A 19,434-nucleotide genomic window follows, 5' to 3' on the forward strand; every position below is an offset into this window, starting at 1 on the left:
TCCCCCCCCCCCCCCCCCCCTCTTTCCCCCCCCCCCCCTCCTCTTTCCCCCCCCCCCCTCCTCTTTCCCCCCCCCCCCCTCCTCTTTCCCCCCCCCCCCTCCTCTTTCCCCCCCCCCCCCTCCTCTTTCCCCCCCCCCCCCTCCTCTTTCCCCCCCCCCCCTCCTCTTTCCCCCCCCCCTCCTCTTTCCCCCCCCCCCTCCCTCCTCTTTCCCCCCCCCCCCTCCTCTTTCCCCCCCCCCCTCCTCTTTCCCCCCCCCCCCTCCCTCCTCTTCCCCCCCCCCCCCTTCCCTTCCCCCCCCCCCCCTCCTCTTTCCCCCCCCTCCCCTCCTCTTTCCCCCCCCCCCTCCTCTTTCCCCCCCCCCCCTCCTCTTTCCCCCCCCCCCTCCTCTTTCCCCCCCCCCCCCTCCTCTTTCCCCCCCCCCCCCTCCTCTTTCCCCCCCCCCCCCTCCTCTTTCCCCCCCCCCCCTCCTCTTTCCCCCCCCCCCTCCTCTTTCCCCCCCCCCCTCCTCTTTCCCCCCCCCCCTCCTCTTTCCCCCCCCCCCTCCTCTTTCCCCCCCCCCCTCCTCTTTCCCCCCCCCCCCTCCTCTTTCCCCCCCCCCCCCTCTTCCCCCCCCCCTCCTCTTCCCCCCCCCTCCTCTTTCCCCCCCCCTCCTCTTTCCCCCCCCCCCTTTCCCCCCCCCCTCCTCTTTCCCCCCCCCCTCCTCTTCCCCCCCCCCTCCTCTTTCCCCCCCCCCCCCTCCTCTTTCCCCCCCCCCTCCTCTTCCCCCCCCCCTCCTCTTTCCCCCCCCCCCCTCCTCTTTCCCCCCCCCCCTCCTCTTTCCCCCCCCCCCTCCTCTTTCCCCCCCCCCCCCTCCTCTTTCCCCCCCCCCCTCCTCTTCCCCCCCCCCCCTCCTCTTTCCCCCCCCCCCTCCTCTTTCCCCCCCCCCCTCCTCTTTCCCCCCCCCCTCCTCTTTCCCCCCCCCCCTCCTCTTTCCCCCCCCCCCCTCCTCTTTCCCCCCCCCCCCTCCTCTTTCCCCCCCCCCCCCTCCTCTTTCCCCCCCCCCCCTCCTCTTTCCCCCCCCCCCCTCCTCTTTCCCCCCCCCCCTCCTCTTTCCCCCCCCCCTCCTCTTTCCCCCCCCCTCCTCTTTCCCCACCCCCCCCTCCTCTTTCCCCACCCCCCCTCCTCTTTCCCCACCCCCCCTCCTCTTTCCCCACCCCCCCTCCTCTTCCCCCCCCCCTCCTCTTTCCCCCCCCCCTCCTCTTTCCCCCCCCCCCTCCTCTTTCCCCCCCCCCCTCCTCTTTCCCCCCCCCCCCTCCTCTTTCCCCCCCCCTCCTCTTTCCCCCCCCCTCCTCTTTCCCCCCCCCTCCTCTTTCCCCCCCCCTCCTCTTTCCCCCCCCCCTCCTCTTTCCCCCCCCCCCTCCTCTTTCCCCCCCCCCCCCTCCTCTTTCCCCCCCCCCCCCTCCTCTTTCCCCCCCCCCTCCTCTTTCCCCCCCCCCCTCCTCTTTCCCCCCCCCCTCCTCTTTCCTCCCCCCCCCTCCTCTTTCCCCCCCCCCCCTCCTCTTTCCCCCCCCCTCCTCTTCCCCCCCCCTCCTCTTTCCCCCCCCCCTCCTCTTTCCCCCCCCCCCTCCTCTTTCCCCCCCCCCTCCTCTTCCCCCCCCCCCCTCCTCTTTCCCCCCCCCCCCTCCTCTTTCCCCCCCCCCCCCTCCTCTTTCCCCCCCCCCCCCTCCTCTCTTCCCCCCCCCCCCTCCTCTTTCCCCCCCCCCCCTCCTCTTTCCCCCCCCCCCTCCTCTTTCCCCCCCCCCCCCTCCTCTTTCCCCCCCCCTCCTCTTTCCCCCCCCCCCCCTCTTTCCCCCCCCCCCCCTCTTTCCCCCCCCCCTCCTCTTTCCCCCCCCCCCTCCTCTTTCCCCCCCCCCCCCCCTCTTTCCCCCCCCCCCCTCTTTCCCCCCCCCCTCCTCTTTCCCCCCCCCCCTCCTCTTTCCCCCCCCCCCCTCCTCTTTCCCCCCCCCCCTCCTCTTTCCCCCCCCCCTCCTCTTTCCCCCCCCCCCTCCTCTTTCCCCCCCCCCCCTCCTCTTTCCCCCCCCCCCCTCCTCTTTCCCCCCCCCCCCTCCTCTTTCCCCCCCCCCCTCCTCTTTCCCCCCCCCCCCTCCTCTTTCCCCCCCCCCCTCCTCTTTCCCCCCCCCCCTCCTCTTTCCCCCCCCCTCCTCTTTCCCCCCCCCCCTCCTCTTTCCCCCCCCCCCTCCTCTTTCCCCCCCCCCCCTCCTCTTTCCCCCCCCCTCCTCTTTCCCCCCCCTCCTCTTTCCCCCCCCCTCCTCTTTCCCCCCCCTCCTCTTTCCCCCCCCTCCTCTTTCCCCCCCCCCCTCCTCTTTCCCCCCCCCCCCTCCTCTTTCCCCCCCCCCCCTCCTCTTTCCCCCCCCCCCCTCCTCTTTCCCCCCCCCCCCTCCTCTTTCCCCCCCCCCTCCTCTTTCCCCCCCCCCCTCCTCTTTCCCCCCCCCCCCTCCTCTTTCCCCCCCCCCCCCTCCTCTTTCCCCCCCCCCCCTCCTCTTTCCCCCCCCCCCCTCCTCTTTCCCCCCCCCCCCTCCTCTTTCCCCCCCCCCCCTCCTCTTTCCCCCCCCCCCCTCCTCTTTCCCCCCCCCCCTCCTCTTTCCCCCCCCCCCCTCCTCTTTCCCCCCCCCCCTCCTCTTTCCCCCCCCCCCTCCTCTTTCCCCCCCCCCCTCCTCTTTCCCCCCCCCCTCCTCTTTCCCCCCCCCCCTCCTCTTTCCCCCCCCCCCCTCCTCTTTCCCCCCCCCCTCCTCTTTTCCCCCCCCCCCTCCTCTTTTCCCCCCCCCCTCCTCTTTCCCCCCCCCTCCTCCTTTTCCCCCCCCCCTCCTCTTTTCCCCCCCCCTCCTCTTTCCCCCCCCCCCTCCTCTTTTTCCCCCCCCCCCTCCTCTTTCCCCCCCCCCTCCTCTTTCCCCCCCCTCCTCTTTCCCCCCCCTCCTCTTTCCCCCCCCCCCCTCCTCTTTCCCCCCCCCCTCCTCTTTCCCCCCCCCCTCCTCTTTCCCCCCCCCTCCTCTTTCCCCCCCCCCTCCTCTTTCCCCCCCCCCTCCTCTTTCCCCCCCCCTCCTCTTTCCCCCCCCCCTCCTCTTTCCCCCCCCCTCCTCTTCTCCCCCCCCCCCTCCTCTTTCTCCCCCCCCCCCCTCCTCTTTCTCCCCCCCCCCCTCCTCTTTCTCCCCCCCCCCCTCCTCTTTCTCCCCCCCCCCCTCCTCTTTCTCCCCCCCCCCCTCCTCTTTCTCCCCCCCCCCTCCTCTTTCTCCCCCCCCCCCCTCCTCTTTCCCCCCCCCCCTCCTCTTTCCCCCCCCCCCTCCTCTTTCCCCCCCCCCCTCCTCTTTCCCCCCCCCCCCTCCCTCTTTCCCCCCCCCCCCTCCTCTTTCCCCCCCCCCCTCCTCTTTCCCCCCCCCCCCTCCTCTTTCCCCCCCCCCCTCCTCTTTCCCCCCCCCCTCCTCTTTCCCCCCCCCCTCCTCTTTCGCCCCCCCCCCTCCTCTTTCCCCCCCCCCCTCCTCTTTCCCCCCCCCCCCTCCTCTTTCCCCCCCCCCTCCTCTTTCCCCCCCCCCTCCTCTTTCCCCCCCCCCTCCTCTTCCCCCCCCCCCTCCTCTTTCCCCCCCCCCCTCCTCTTCCCCCCCCCCCCTCCTCTTCCCCCCCCCCCCTCCTCTTTCCCCCCCCCCCTCCTCTTTCCCCCCCCCCCCCTCCTCTTTCCCCCCCCCCCCCTCCTCTTTCCCCCCCCCCCCTCCTCTTTCCCCCCCCCCTCCTCTTTCCCCCCCCCCCTCCCTCTTTCCCCCCCCCCCCTCCCTCTTTCCCCCCCCCCTCCCTCTTTCCCCCCCCTCCTCTTTCCCCCCCCCCCTCCTCTTTCCCCCCCCCCTCCTCTTTCCCCCCCCCCCCTCCTCTTTCCCCCCCCCCCCTCCTCTTCCCCCCCCCCCTCCTCTTTCCCCCCCCCCCCTCCTCTTTCCCCCCCCCCCTCCCTCTTTCCCCCCCCCCCCCTCCCTCTTTCCCCCCCCCCCCCTCCCTCTTTCCCCCCCCCCCTCCCTCTTTCCCCCCCCCCCCCTCCCTCTTTCCCCCCCCCCCCCTCCCTCTTTCCCCCCCCCCCCTCCCTCTTTCCCCCCCCCCCTCCCTCTTTCCCCCCCCCCTCCCTCTTTCCCCCCCCCCCTCCCTCTTTCCCCCCCCCCCCTCCCTCTTTCCCCCCCCCCCTCCCTCTTCCCCCCCCCCCCTCCCTCTTCCCCCCCCCCCCTCCCTCTTTCCCCCCCCCTCCCTCTTTCCCCCCCCCCCCTCCCTCTTTCCCCCCCCCCCTCCCTCTTTCCCCCCCCCCTCCCTCTTTCCCCCCCCCCCTCCCTCTTTCCCCCCCCCCTCCCTCTTTCCCCCCCCCCTCCCTCTTTCCCCCCCCCCTCCCTCTTTCCCCCCCCCCTCCCTCTTTCCCCCCCCCCCTCCCTCTTTCCCCCCCCTCCCTCTTTCCCCCCCCCCCTCCCTCTTTCCCCCCCCTCCCTCTTTCCCCCCCCTCCCTCTTTCCCCCCCCCCTCCCTCTTTCCCCCCCCCTCCCTCTTTCCCCCCCCCTCCCTCTTTCCCCCCCCCCTCCCTCTTCCCCCCCCCCCCTCCCTCTTTCCCCCCCCCTCCCTCTTTCCCCCCCCCCTCCCTCTTTCCCCCCCCCCCTCCCTCTTTCCCCCCCCCCTCCCTCTTTCCCCCCCCCCTCCCTCTTTCCCCCCCCCCTCCCTCTTTCCCCCCCCCTCCCTCTTTCCCCCCCCTCCCTCTTTCCCCCCCCCCCTCCCTCTTTCCCCCCCCCCTCCCTCTTTCCCCCCCCCTCCCTCTTTCCCCCCCCCCTCCCTCTTTCCCCCCCCCTCCCTCTTTCCCCCCCCCCTCCCTCTTTCCCCCCCCCCTCCCTCTTTCCCCCCCCCTCCCTCTTTCCCCCCCCCCCTCCCTCTTTCCCCCCCCCTCCCTCTTTCCCCCCCCCCTCCCTCTTTCCCCCCCCCCCTCCCTCTTTCCCCCCCCCCCCCTCCCTCTTTCCCCCCCCCTCCCTCTTTCCCCCCCCCCTCCCTCTTTCCCCCCCCCCCTCCCTCTTTCCCCCCCCCCTCCCTCTTTCCCCCCCCCCCCTCCCTCTTTCCCCCCCCCCTCCCTCTTTCCCCCCCCCTCCCTCTTTCCCCCCCCCCTCCCTCTTTCCCCCCCCCCCCCTCCCTCTTTCCCCCCCCTCCCTCTTTCCCCCCCCTCCCTCTTTCCCCCCCCCTCCCTCTTTCCCCCCCCCTCCCTCTTTCCCCCCCCCCTCCCTCTTTCCCCCCCCCCTCCCTCTTTCCCCCCCCCCTCCCTCTTTCCCCCCCCCCCTCCCTCTTTCCCCCCCCCCTCCCTCTTTCCCCCCCCCCTCCCTCTTTCCCCCCCCCTCCCTCTTTCCCCCCCCTCCCTCTTTCCCCCCCCCTCTTTCCCCCCCCCCTCCCTCTTTCCCCCCCCCCCTCCCTCTTTCCCCCCCCCCTCCCTCTTTCCCCCCCCCCCTCCCTCTTTCCCCCCCCCCCTCCCTCTTTCCCCCCCCCCCTCTTTCCCCCCCCCCCCTCCCTCTTTCCCCCCCCCCCTCCCTCTTTCCCCCCCCCCTCCCTCTTTCCCCCCCCCCTCCCTCTTTCCCCCCCCCCCTCCCTCTTTCCCCCCCCCCCCTCCCTCTTTCCCCCCCCCCCCTCCCTCTTCCCCCCCCCCTCCCTCTTCCCCCCCCCCTCCCTCTTCCCCCCCCCCCTCCCTCTTCCCCCCCCCCCCTCCCTCTTTCCCCCCCCCCCTCCCTCTTTCCCCCCCCCCTCCCTCTTCCCCCCCCCTCCCTCTTTCCCCCCCCCCTCCCTCTTTCCCCCCCCCCCTCCCTCTTTCCCCCCCCCCTCCCTCTTTCCCCCCCCCTCCCTCTTCCCCCCCCTCCCTCTTTCCCCCCCCCTCCCTCTTTCCCCCCCCCTCCCTCTTCCCCCCCCCCCCTCCCTCTTTCCCCCCCCCCCTCCCTCTTTCCCCCCCCCCCCTCCCTCTTTCCCCCCCCCCCCCTCCCTCTTTCCCCCCCCCCCCTCCCTCTTTCCCCCCCCCCCCTTTCCCCCCCCCCTCCCTCTTTCCCCCCCCCCCTCCCTCTTTCCCCCCCCCCCTCCCTCTTTCCCCCCCCCCCTCCCTCTTTCCCCCCCCCCCTCCCTCTTTCCCCCCCCCCCTCCCTCTTTCCCCCCCCCCCTCCCTCTTTCCCCCCCCCCCCTCCCTCTTTCCCCCCCCCCCCCTCCCTCTTTCCCCCCCCCCCCCTCCCTCTTTCCCCCCCCCCCCTCCCTCTTTCCCCCCCCCCCCTCCCTCTTTCCCCCCCCCCCTCCCTCATTACCCCCCCCCCCCTCCCTCTTTCCCCCCCCCCCCCTCCCTCTTTCCCCCCCCCCTCCCTCTTTCCCCCCCCCCTCCCTCTTTCCCCCCCCCCCCTCCCTCTTTCCCCCCCCCCTCCCTCTTTCCCCCCCCCCTCCCTCTTTCCCCCCCCCCCCTCCCTCTTTCCCCCCCCCCCCCTCCCTCTTTCCCCCCCCCCTCCCTCTTTCCCCCCCCCCCTCCCTCTTTCCCCCCCCCCCTCCCTCTTTCCCCCCCCCCTCCCTCTTTCCCCCCCCCCTCTTTCCCCCCCCCCTCCCTCTTTCCCCCCCCCCCTCCCTCTTTCCCCCCCTCCCTCTTTCCCCCCCCTCCCTCTTTCCCCCCCCCCCTCTTTCCCCCCCCCCCCCCCTCTTTCCCCCCCCCCCCCTCTTTCCCCCCCCCCCCCTCCCTCTTCCCCCCCCCTCCCTCTTTCCCCCCCCCCTCCCTCTTTCCCCCCCCCCTCCCTCTTTCCCCCCCCCCCTCCCTCTTTCCCCCCCCCCCCTCCCTCTTTCCCCCCCCCCCCTCCCTCTTTCCCCCCCCCCCCCCTCCCTCTTTCCCCCCCCCCCCCCTCCCTCTTTCCCCCCCCCCCCCTCCCTCTTTCCCCCCCCCCCCCTCCCTCTTTCCCCCCCCCCCCCCTCCCTCTTTCCCCCCCCCCCCCTCCCTCTTTCCCCCCCCCCCTCCCTCTTTCCCCCCCCCCCCCCTCCCTCTTTCCCCCCCCCTCCCTCTTTCCCCCCCCCTCCCTCTTTCCCCCCCCCCCTCCCTCTTTCCCCCCCCCCCCTCTTTCCCCCCCCCCCCTCTTTCCCCCCCCCCCCCCTCCCTCTTTCCCCCCCCCCCTCTTTCCCCCCCCCCCTCCCTCTTTCCCCCCCCCCTCCCTCTTTCCCCCCCCCTCCCTCTTTCCCCCCCCCTCCCTCTTTCCCCCCCCCCCTCCCTCTTTTCCCCCCCCCTCCCTCTTTCCCCCCCCCCCTCCCTCTTTCCCCCCCCCCTCCCTCTTTCCCCCCCCCCTCCCTCTTTCCCCCCCCCCTCCCTCTTTCCCCCCCCCCCCTCCCTCTTTCCCCCCCCCCCCCCTCTTTCCCCCCCCCTCTTTCCCCCCCCCCCCTCCCTCTTTCCCCCCCCCCCCCTCCCTCTTTCCCCCCCCCCCCCTCCCTCTTTCCCCCCCCCCTCCCTCTTTCCCCCCCCCCCCCCCTCCCTCTTTCCCCCCCCCCCCCCCTCCCTCTTTCCCCCCCCCCCCCTCCCTCTTTCCCCCCCCCCCCCTCCCTCTTTCCCCCCCCCCCCCTCCCTCTTTCCCCCCCCCCCCTCCCTCTTTCCCCCCCCCCCCCCTCCCTCTTTCCCCCCCCCCCCCTCTTTCCCCCCCCCCCCCCCTCTTTCCCCCCCCCCCCCTCTTTCCCCCCCCCCCCCCTCTTTCCCCCCCCCCCCCCTCTTTCCCCCCCCCCCCTCCCTCTTTCCCCCCCCCCTCCCTCTTTCCCCCCCCCCCTCCCTCTTTCCCCCCCCCCTCCCTCTTTCCCCCCCCCCCTCCCTCTTTCCCCCCCCCCTCCCTCTTCCCCCCCCCCCCTCCCTCTTTCCCCCCCCCCCCCTCCCTCTTTCCCCCCCCCTCTTTCCCCCCCCCTCTTTCCCCCCCCCTCCCTCTTCCCCCCCCCCCCCCTCCCTCTTTCCCCCCCCCCCCCCCTCCCTCTTTCCCCCCCCCCCCCCTCCCTCTTTCCCCCCCCCCCCCCTCCCTCTTTCCCCCCCCCCCCCTCCCTCTTCCCCCCCCCCCCCCCTCCCTCTTCCCCCCCCCCCCCCTCCCTCTTCCCCCCCCCCCCCCTCCCTCTTCCCCCCCCCCCCCTCCCTCTTCCCCCCCCCCCCCCCCTCCCTCTTCCCCCCCCCCCCTCCCTCTTCCCCCCCCCCCCTCCCTCTTCCCCCCCCCCCCTCCCTCTTTCCCCCCCCCCCCTCCCTCTTTCCCCCCCCCCTCCCTCTTTCCCCCCCCCCCTCCCTCTTTCCCCCCCCCCCCTCCCTCTTTCCCCCCCCCCCCCCTCCCTCTTTCCCCCCCCCCCCCTCCCTCTTTCCCCCCCCCCCCCCCTCCCTCTTTCCCCCCCCCCCCCCCCTCCCTCTTTCCCCCCCCCCCCCCTCCCTCTTTCCCCCCCCCCCCCCTCCCTCTTTCCCCCCCCCCCCCCCTCCCTCTTCCCCCCCCCCTCCCTCTTTCCCCCCCCCCCCCCCCCCTCCCTCTTTCCCCCCCCCCCTCCCCCCCCCTCCCTCTTTCCCCCCCCCCCCCTCCCTCTTTCCCCCCCCCCCCCCCCTCCCCCCCCTCCCCCCCCTCCCCCCTCCCCCCCCCCCCCCCCTCCCCCCCCTCCCCCCTCCCCCCCCTCCCCCCCCTCCCTCTTTCCCCCCCCCCCTCCCTCTTTCCCCCCCCCCCCCTCCCCCCCCTCCCCCCCCTCCCCCCCCTCCCTCTTTCCCCCCCCCCCCCCCCTCCCCCCTCCCTCTTTCCCCCCCCCCCCCCCTCCCCCCTCCCTCTTTCCCCCCCCCCCCCCCCCTCCCTCTTTCCCCCCCCCCCCCCTCCCCCCCCTCCCTCTTTCCCCCCCCCCCCCCCCCTCCCCCCCCTCCCTCTTTCCCCCCCCCCCCCCCCCTCCCCCCCCCCCCCTCCCCCCCCTCCCTCTTTCCCCCCCCCCCCCCTCCCCCCCCTCCCTCTTTCCCCCCCCCCCCCCCCCCCCCCTCCCTCTTTCCCCCCCCCCCTCCCCCCCCCCCCTCCCTCTTTCCCCCCCCCCTCCCCCCCCCCTCCCTCTTTCCCCCCCCCCTCCCCCCCCCCTCCCCCCCCCCCCTCCCTCTTTCCCCCCCCCCTCCCCCCCCCTCCCTCTTTCCCCCCCCCCTCCGTTCTCTCCCCCTCCCTCCCCCTGGCCCCATTCTCTCCTCAACTCCTCCACCCCCACCCCTACATCCGGCTCTCCCCTGAAGTCTGACCACCAGCTTTGCTTTATGCTGCAACATCTCGCCAAGTCACCAGTTACACTTTTATCTTCTAGGAGAAGCTGCAGGTGGTAATAGCTTCAGTCCGGGCTCAATTGACATCTTTCACTCGTCTCCTGAGCAATGAACAAGACAAAGTTTCTGCAGTGAAGGTGAAATGGAGAACTTTTTAAATTTAAGTTATCTTGCGCGACAAATTTTTTCTCTACAACCGAATGTTGATGGTGGGGAAAGTTCGAGACACCAAAATTTGGGACGGAATTAATTGTCAATTGGAAAAGTATGGGTTAATAAATGAATTTCTTAAAGGCAATGCGTGTTTGACTAACTTGATCGAGTTCTTTGATGTAATGGAGAGGGTTGATGAGGGTAGTGCGATTGATGTGTATATGGACTTTCAAAAGGCGTTTGATGAAGTACCACAATAGACTTGTTAGTGAAATTAAAGCCCATGGGATTTAAGGGACAGTGGCAGTGTGGATACAAAATTGACTAAGGGACAGAAAGCAGAGAGTAAATGGTTGTTTTTGAGACTGGAGGGAAGTGTAGAGTGGTGTGCCCCAGGGGTCGGTTTTAGGATCACTGCTCTTTTTGATATATATTAATGACCTGGACTTGGCTACATGGCATAATTTCAAAGTTTGCAGATGATGTGGAACACTGGTGTAATAAAGCAGGGATTCTCAACCAGGTTTCCACAAGAAGGTTTCAGGGGGTCCCCCGAAAGTAACCAAAACTCTTCCTCTTAGGCAGTCCCTCGGAACCGAGGATGACTTGCTTCCACACTAAAAATGAGTTCTCAGGTGACTGATGAGTCCAATGTGGGCCCTACAATCTGTCACAGGTGGGGCAGACGATGGTTGAAGGGGCGGGTGGGTGGGGTGCTTGGGTTGACGTGCGCGCCTTGTGCTGTTTGCGCTTGGCTTCCGCTTGCTCCCAGCGAAGAGACTCGAGGTGTTCGGCGCCTTCCCGGATGCTTCTCCTCCACTTTGTGCGGTCTTGGGCCAGGGATTCCCAGGTGTCGGTGGGGATGTTGCACTTTTTCAAGGAGGCTTTGAGGGTGTCCTTGAAGCGTTTCCTCTGCCCACCTGGGGCTCTCTTGCTGTGTCAGAGCTCTGAGTAGAGCACTTGTTTTGGGAGACTCGTATCGGGCATGCGGACAATGTGACCCGTCCATCCGAGCTGATTGAGCGTGGTCAAAGCTTCGATGCTGGGGATGTTGGCCTGAGCGAGAACACCGACGGTGCGCCAATCCTGCCAATGGATTTGCTAGATCTTGCGGAGGCAGCGTTGGTACCTCTCCAGTGCTTTGAGGTGCCTGCTGTAAATGGTCCATGTCTCTGAATCATACAGGAGGGCGGTTATCACTACTGCTCTGTAGACCATGAGCTTATTGCCAGGTTTGAAGGGCAGGAGGAACCAAAACTATACCGTACCGTACCTGCACACGGGAGGAACCAAAACTACACCGTCCCTGCACACTTCCACTTTCACCATCCAAACAGCAACTTGTCCTCCACTTCCGGCGTCACTGCTGGTAAAAAAAAAAAAAAAAATCCAACTGTTTGCCTGTTTTTTTTTCTGTTGCCATCTTTCGGCCACTGTCCTCGGCCTGGCTGCATGAGCGTAGCGGCGAATGCAACAGCAGCGGCGCCCACGATTTCTGTCTGCTGTCGTGGCCCACATGCACTGTGCGGTAGCATGTTCGCGGCACCGAAGCCGGACAGCAGCCCTTGAGCGAAACGGTTTGGCACCACGCTCGAGTCCAAGACAGCGGGGGGGGGGGGTGGAACACCGTGCTCCTCGGTGCCCGGTATCCGGCGCTTTGATCCGCAGGCGATTGGGCCGCGCCCGCGCCACAGGATAAGCAGTTAGAAAAGATTCGGAGCAGCGGTGGGCATCGGGTTCATCGGGGAGCGAGGCGGATTGCAGCCCTCCTCAGTACATGATGCAGTGTTTAATCATCAGCGGCATCCACCGTACATCACATGTTTAAACCAATGCGATAACTCACCCCTAATGCACGAGATTCACAGGTCTCTTAGTTTCATCATTTTATAACTATATCCCCCTGCCACAATGTAAATGTTGCTTTTTTGATTTCCATCTGTAAAGTTCCCAATGTATAACCTTTCTTGGGGTGGGGAGGGGAGGGATTGTTGTGTCGCTCAACCATTGGAGGCCGTGCCTTCTGCTGCCTAGGCCTTAAGCTCTGGAATTCCCTGCCTAAACCTCTCCAACTCTCTACCTCTTTTGGTCACCTGCCCTAATTTATCCTTATGTCAAATTCTTTGTCTTAAAATACTCCTGTGCAGCACCTTGGGAGGTTTCCCTACGTTAAAGGCGCTATAACAATACAAGTTTTTTTAAGATCTTGCATACAACCAGGGGGTTTATACAAGCAAGGAAAACACTGGAAATGTGAAGTTAAAAACCCAAAAAATCGTTGGCTAGCACTCGGCAGCTGGAGAGAGAAACGGAGTTAACGTTTGAGGTCGATGGCCAGTTCTGATGAAAGGTCATCGAGCTGAAATGTTGACTGTTTTTCTCTTTCTCTCCCCCCACACAGATGCTACCTGACCCACTGAGTGTTTTTTTTTTATTCATTGATGGGATGTGGCCGTCGCTGGCTGGCTAGGCCTGCATTTAGTGCCCATCCCTAATTGCCCTTGAGAAGATGGTGGTGAGCCGCCTTGAACCGCTGCAGTCCATATGGTGTAGGTACACCCACAATGCTGTTAGGAAGGGAGTTCCAGGATTTTGGCCCAGCGACAGTGAAGGAACGGCGATACAGGTCCAAGTCAGGATGGTGTGTGGCTTGGAGGGGAACTTGTAAGTGGTGATCCCATGCGTCTGCTGCCCTTGTCCTTCTAAGTGGTAGAGGTCGCGGGTTTGGAAGGTGCTGTTGAAGGAGTTTTGGTGAGTTGCTGCAGTGCATCTTGTAGCTGGTACACACTGCAGCCACAGTGCGCCGGTGGTGGAGGGAGTGAATGTTGAAGGTGGATGGAGTGCCAATCAAGCGGGCTGCTTTATCCTGAATGGTGTCGAGCTTCTTGTGTGTTGTTGGAGCTGCACTCATCCAGGCAAGTGGAGAGTATTCCATCACACTCCTGACTTGTGCCTTGTAGATGGTGGAAAGGCTTTGGGGAGTCAGGAGGTGAGACACTCGCTGCAGAATTCCCAGCCTCTGGCCTGCTCTTGTAGCCACAGTATTTATATGGCTGGTCCAGTTCAGTTTCTGATCAATGGTAACCCCCAGGATGTTGATAGTGGGGGATTCAGCGATGGTAATGCCATTGAATGTCAAGGGGAGATGGTTAGAGTCTCGCTTGTTGGAGATGGTCATTGCCTGGCACTTGTGCGAACATAAGAACATAAGAAATAGGAGCAGGAGTAGGCCAATCGGCCCCTCGAGCCTGCTCCGCCATTCAATAAGATCATGGCTGATCTGATCCTAACCGCCAATCCACTATGACAGGACTATCTCCTGAATCTAACAGAATTAGACACACGAAACAGGAGCAGGATCAGGCTACACGGCCCCTGGGCCTGCTCCGCTACCCACAGGGCCATGACCGATCCGAACCTAGACTCATGTCCAAATTCCTGCCCGCTCCCCGTAACCCTTAATTCCCTTTACTTCTAGGAAACTGTCTATTTCTGTTTTAAATTTATGTAATGATGTAGCTTCTACAGCTTTTTGGGGCAGCGCATTCCATGGACCTACCACCCTCTGAGTGAAGTAGTTCCTCCTCATCTCAGTTTTGAAAGAGCAGCCCCTTATTCTAAGACTATGCCCCCTAGTTCTAGTTTCACCCATCATCTGGAACATCCTCCCTGCATCCACCCGATCCAACCCCTTCATAATCTTATATGTTTCAATAAGATCGCCTCTCATTCTTCTGAACTCCAATGAGTAGAGTCCCAATCTACTCAACCTCTCCTCATATGTCCATCCCCTCATCCCCGGGATTAATCGAGTGAACCTTCTTTGTACTGACTCGAGAGCAAGTATGTCCTTTCTTAAGTATGGACACCAAAACTGTATGCAGTATTCCAGGTGCGGTCTCACCAATACCTTGTACAACTGAAGCAATACCTCCCTATTTTTATATTCTATCCCCCTAGCAATGAAAGCCAACATTCCATTGGCCTTCTTAATCACTTGCTGCACCTGCATACTAACCTTTTGAGTTTCGTGCACCAGGACCCCCAGATCCCTTTGTACTTCAGTACTTTCAAGTTTCTTGCCATTAAGATAATAACTTGCTCTACGATTTTTCCTGCCAAAGTGCATAACCTCACACTTTACAGTATTGTATTCCATCTGCCAAATCTCTGCCCACTTACTTAGCCTGTCTATGTCCCCTTGCAGGTTTTTTATGTCCTCCTCACTCACTACTTTCCCTCCCATCTTAGTATCATCTGCAAACTTTGATGTGTTACACTCGGTCCCCTCCTCCAAATCGTTAATATAGATTGTAAAGAGTTGGGGACCCAGCACTGACCTCTGCGGAACACCACTGGTTACTGATTGCCAGTCTGAGAATGAACCATTTATCCCAACTCTCTGCCTTCTGTTAGATAGCCAATCCTCTATCCATGCCAGAATATTACCCCCAATCCCGTGATTTTTTATCTTAAGCAATAATCTTTTGTGTGGCACCTTGTCAAATGCCTTTTGGAAGTCTAAATACACTCCGTCCACTGGTTCACCTTTATCCACCCTATATGTTACTTCCTCAAAGAACTCCAGCAAATTTGTCAAACATGACTTCCCCTTCATAAAACCATGCTGACTTTGTCTTATTAAATTATGATTATCCAAATGTCCTGTTACTGTCTCCTTAATAATGGACTCCAAAATTTTACCTACCACAGATGTTAGGCTAACCGGTCTATAGTTTCCAGCCTTCTGTCTGCTGCCCTTTTTAAATAAGGGTGTTACATTAGCAGTTTTCCAGTCTGCCGGGACCTTTGCTGAGTCCAGGGAGTTTTGGAAGATTATTACCAATGCATCCACAATCCCTACCGCCACTTCCCTCAAGACCCTAGGATGTAAGCCATCAGGTCCAGGTGATTTATTCGCCTTGAGTCCCATTATTTTACCGAGTACCACTTCCTTAGTGATTTTGATCGTGTTTATCTCCTCCCCCCCCCCCCCATAGCCCCCTGCTTGTCAAGTGTTGGGACATTCTTGGTGTCCTCTACTGTAAAGACTGATACAAAATATTCATTCAGTGTTTTTGCCATCTCCATATTTCCCACCATTAATTTCCCGGTCACATCCTCTAAGGGACCAACATTTACTTTAGCCACCCTTTTTCTTTTTATATAACTATAAAAACTCTTACTATCTGTCTTTATATTTTTTGCTAATTTACTTTCATAATCTATCTTCCCTTTCTTAATCAATCTTTTTGTTATTTTTTGCTGTCTTTTAAAGTTTTCCCAATCCTCTATCCTCCCACTAGATTTGGCTACCTTATATGCCCTTGTTTTTAGTCGAATACTATCCTTAATTTCTTTACTTAGCCACGGATGGCTGTCTTTTCTTTTACACCCTTTTTTTCTCAGTGGAATATACTTTTTTTGGAAGTTGTAAAATAACTCCTTAAATGTACACCACTGATCATGTATCGTCTTATCCTTTAACCTATTTTCCCAATCCACTTTACTCAATTCCGCTCTCATACCTTCATAGTCTCCTTTATTCAAGCTTAGCACGCTTGTTTGAGATACAACCTCCTCACCCTCTAACTGAATATGGAATTCAACCATGTTATGGTCACTCATTCCAAGGGGATCCTTTACTAGGACATTTTTAATTAATCCTGTCTCGTTACACAGGACCAGATCTAAGGTTGCTTGCCCCCTGGTTGGTTCAGTTACATACTGCTCAAGAAACCCATCCCTAATACACTCAATGAACTCATCCTCAAGGCAGCCCTGCCCAATTTGATTCGTCCAATTTATATGATAGTTAAAATCCCCCATAATTATAGATGTTCCCTTATTACAAGCCTCAACTATTTCCTCATTGATACTCCGTCCAACCGAGTTGCGACTGTTCGGAGGCCTATATACTACGCCCACTAGTGTTTTTTTCCCCTTATTATTCCTTATCTCCACCCAAGCTGTTTCATTATCCTGATCTTTTGACCCAATATCATTTCTCTGTATTACAGTGATTCCTTCCTTTATTAACATAGCCACCCCACCTCCCCTTCCTGCCTGTCCTTCCTGATTGTTAAATAACCTGGTATGTTTAATTCCCAGGCATTGTCACCCTGTAGCCATGTTTCTGTAATGGCCACAAGATCATACCCATATGTAGTTATTTGTGCCTTTAACTCGTCTATTTTGTTACGAATGCTACGTGCATTCAGATAGAGAACTTTCAAATATGTTTTGTGACACTTAGTTCCTGCTTTTGCCCTTTTTATTACTTTACCTTTTACTCCATACCTTCTGCCCCTTCCTGACACGCTCTGGTTTTTAATTTCCCCACTGCTACCTAAGTCTTTGACCTTCTCTGTTGTCATTTTTATTATTTGTTCTCTAGGAAGCTCCCCCCACTAGTTAGTTTAAAGCCCTCTCTACAGCCCTAGTTATATGATCCGCCAGGACTCTAGTCCCAGCACTGGCCAAGTGAAGCCCGTCCCAACGGAACAGCTCCCTCCTGTCCCAGTACTGGTGCCAGTGTCCCAGGAAGCAAAACCCATTTCTCCCACACCAGTCTTTGAGCCACGCATTTAACTCTCTTATTTTATTTGTCCTAGCCAAATTCGCTCGTGGCTCAGGTAATAATCCAGAGATTATTACCCTTGTGGTTCTGCTTTTTAATTTGGCCCCTAGCTGCTCAAACTCCCTCAGCAGAACCTCCTTCCTTGTCCTATCTATGTCGTTGGTACCAACATGGACCACGACAACTGGATCCTCCCCCTCCCACTCCAAGTTTCTCTCCAGCCCAGAGGAGATGTCCTTAACCCTGGCACCGGGTAGGCAACACAGCCTATGGGACTCTCGCTCTTGGCTGCAGAGAACTCTATCTATCCCCCTAATAATACTATCCCCTACCACTACAACATTTCTATTTACTCCCCCCTCTTGAATGGCCCCCCTCTCCACGGTGCTGTGGCCAGGTTGCTCATCCTCCCTGCAGCCCCTGCTTCCGTCCCCACAGGGAGTAAGAAGCTCGAACCTGTTGGACAAGAGCAAGGGCTGTGGCTCCTCCAACACTACCTTCTGGATCCCCGTACCTGCCTCACTCGTAGTCACACCGTCCTGTCCCTGACCATGGGCTACATCTGAATTAATTAACTTCATAGGTGTGACCACCTCCTGATACACAGAGTCCAGGTACTTCTCCTCCTCCCTGATGTGTCGCAGTATCTGAAGCTCAGACTCCAGCTCATCAACACGGAGCTGGAGATCCTGTAGCAGCAGACACTTGTCACAGATGTAATCACCGTTAGCCTCAATGGGGTCTACCGGCTCCCACATCTCGCAACAGTAACACATCTGCTCCATTCTATGTAATTAATTATAAAAAAAATTATTTAATTAATTGGATTTAAATTAAATCAATCCCTCTAAATTACACCAGTTTAATGGTTAACCAACTGTCTCCCTTACAGCACAGACCCTAGAAAAAAACCGCCGAATTTAAGCTTGTAATAAAAAGAAGAAATACTCACCAACCAATCCAACCAATCACTTACCTGCTTCCTGGTGACGTCACTCTTGGATTATTTTTTACCTCTCTCCTCTGTTGTTGATTTGGTATGTCTCTGGTCGCTGCCGGGTTATAGCTCCTCCTCCTGACCTCGCTGCTCACTCCTAGGTCCGATGCTGGTCTCGGGCCTCTGGTCGCTGCCGCTGGTTTTTATGCCGGGTTATAGCTCCTCCTCCTGACCTCGCTGCTCACTCCTAGGTCCGATGCTGGTCTCGGGCCTCTGGTCGCTGCCGGGTTATAGCTCCTCCTCCTGACCTCGCTGCTCACTCCTAGGTCCGATGCTGTACTCGGGCCTCTGGTCGCTGCCGGGTTATAGCTCCTCCTCCTGACCTCGCTGCTCACTCCTAGGTCCGATGCTGTACTCGGGCCTCTGGTCGCTGCCGGGTTATAGCTCCTCCTCCTGACCTCGCTGCTCACTCCTAGGTCCGATGCTGTACTCGGGCCTCTGGTCGCTGCCGGGTTATAGCTCCTCCTCCTGACCTCGCTGCTCACTCCTAGGTCGTGTGGTGCGAATGTTACTTGCCACTTGTCAGCCCAAGTCTGAATGTTGTCCAGGTCTTGCTGCATATGGACACGGACTGCGTCAGTATCTGACAAGTCTCAAATGGTGCTGAACAGTGTGCAATCATCAGCGAACATCCCACTTCTGACCTTATGATGGCGGGAAGGTCATTGATGAAACAGCTGAGGCTGGTTGGGCCTAGGACACTGCCCTGAGGAACTCCTGCAGTGATGTCATGTGATTGAGATGAATGACCTCCAACAACCACAGCCAACTTCCTTTGTGCTAGGTATGATTCCAACCAATGGAGAGTTTTCCCCTTGATTCCCATTGACTTCAGTTTTGCTAGGGCTCCTTGATGCCACACTCGATCAAATGCTGCCTTGATGTCAAGGGCAGTTACACTCACCTCACCTCTTGAGTTCAGCTCTTTTGTCCATGTTTGGACCAAGGCTGTAATGAGGTCAGGAGCTGAGTGGCCCTGGTGGAACCCAAACTGGGCGTCAGTTAGCAGGTTATTGCTGAGTAAGTGCCGCTTGATAGCACTGTCGACGACACCTTCCATCACTTTGCTGATGATTGAGAGTAGACTGATGGGACGGTAATTGGCTGGGTCGGATTTGTCCTGCTTTTTGTAGACAGGACATACTTGGGCAATTTTCCACATTGCCGGGTAGATGCCAGTGTTGTAGCTGTACTGGAACAGCTTGGCTAGGGGTGCAGCTAGTTCTGGAGCACAAGTCTTCAGTACTATTGCCGGAATGTTGTTGGGGCCCATAGCCTTTGCAGTATCCAGTGTCTTCAGCCGTTTCTTGACATCACGTGGAGTGAATTGAATGGGCTGAAGACTGGCATCTGTGATGCTGGGGACCTCAGGAGGAGGCCGAGATGGATCATCCACTCGGCACTTCTGGCTGAAGATAGTTGCAAATGCTTCAGCCTTGTCTTTTACACTCACGTGCTGGGCTCCACCATCATTGAGGATGGGGATATTTTTGGAGCCTCCTCCTCCTGTTAACTGTTTAATTGTCCACCACCACTCACGACTGGATGTGGCAGGACTGCAGAGCTTTGATTTGATCCGATGGTTGTGAGATCGCTTAGCTCTGTCTATCGCATGTTGCTTCCGTTGTTTGGCATGCAAGTAGTCCTGTGTTGTAGCCTCACCAGGTTGACGCCTCATTTTTCGGTATGCCTGGTGCTGTTCCCGGCATGCTCTCCTGCACTCTTCGTTAAACCAGGGTTGATCTCCCGGCTTGATGGTAATGGTAGAGTGAGGGATAATGCCGGGCCATGAGGTTACAGATTGTGGTTGAATACAATTCTGCTGCTGCTGATGGCCCACAGCGCTTCATGGATGCCCAGTTTTGAGTTGCCAGATCTGTTCGAAATCTGTCCCATTTAGCACGGTGGTAGTGCCACACAACACGGTGGAGGGTATCCTCAACATGAAGACGGGACTTCGTCTCCACAAGGACTGTGCGGTGGTCACTTCCACCAATGCTGTCATGGACAGATGCATCTGCAACAGGTAGATTGGTGAGGACGAGATCAGGTAGGTTTTTCCCTCTTGGTTCTCACCACCTGTCGCAGACCCAGTCTGGCAGTTATGTCCAGCACCAGCAACAAGTTTCACATTAAGTAAAACAATAATAAATAAATACACCTGCTTAATTGTATAACTACATTTTACACAGGGAAAAAAGCTTGTGGTGCTACAGGGACTCTGCAAAATTTTTGTAACACGGGAGGGGGTGGGGGGAGAGGAAGGGGGGGTGGTGGTGGGTGGGGGGGAGGAAGGGGGGTGGGAGGGGGTGGGGGGGAGAGGAAGGGGGGTGGGAGGGGGTGGGGGGGAGAGGAAGGGGGGTGGTGGGTGGGGGGGAGGAAGGGGGGGTGGTGGTGGGTTGGGGGGGGAGGAAGGGGGGGTGGTGGTGGGT

At 61.0% G+C, this 19,434-nt stretch overlaps 1 protein-coding gene across 2 annotated transcripts in view; it reads left to right on the top strand.

Moving 5' to 3' along the window:
- Positions 1-19,434, top strand: part of LOC147095696 (nuclear factor 7, ovary-like) — a 35,155-nt gene that overhangs the window by 3,629 nt on the left and 12,092 nt on the right. For both annotated transcript variants that reach the window (XM_085974741.1, XM_085974742.1), the window contains exon 2: positions 9,314-9,409. In XM_085974741.1, coding sequence (XP_085830867.1) covers positions 9,314-9,409 — 96 coding nt within the window. The remainder of the gene's footprint in view (positions 1-9,313; positions 9,410-19,434) is intronic.

This window comes from Somniosus microcephalus, unplaced genomic scaffold (genome assembly GCF_052327205.1).
Source record: "Somniosus microcephalus isolate GS21.2 unplaced genomic scaffold, FLI_Smic_1.0 unresolved_chr1, whole genome shotgun sequence".
Taxonomy (NCBI): Eukaryota; Metazoa; Chordata; class Chondrichthyes; order Squaliformes; family Somniosidae; genus Somniosus; species Somniosus microcephalus.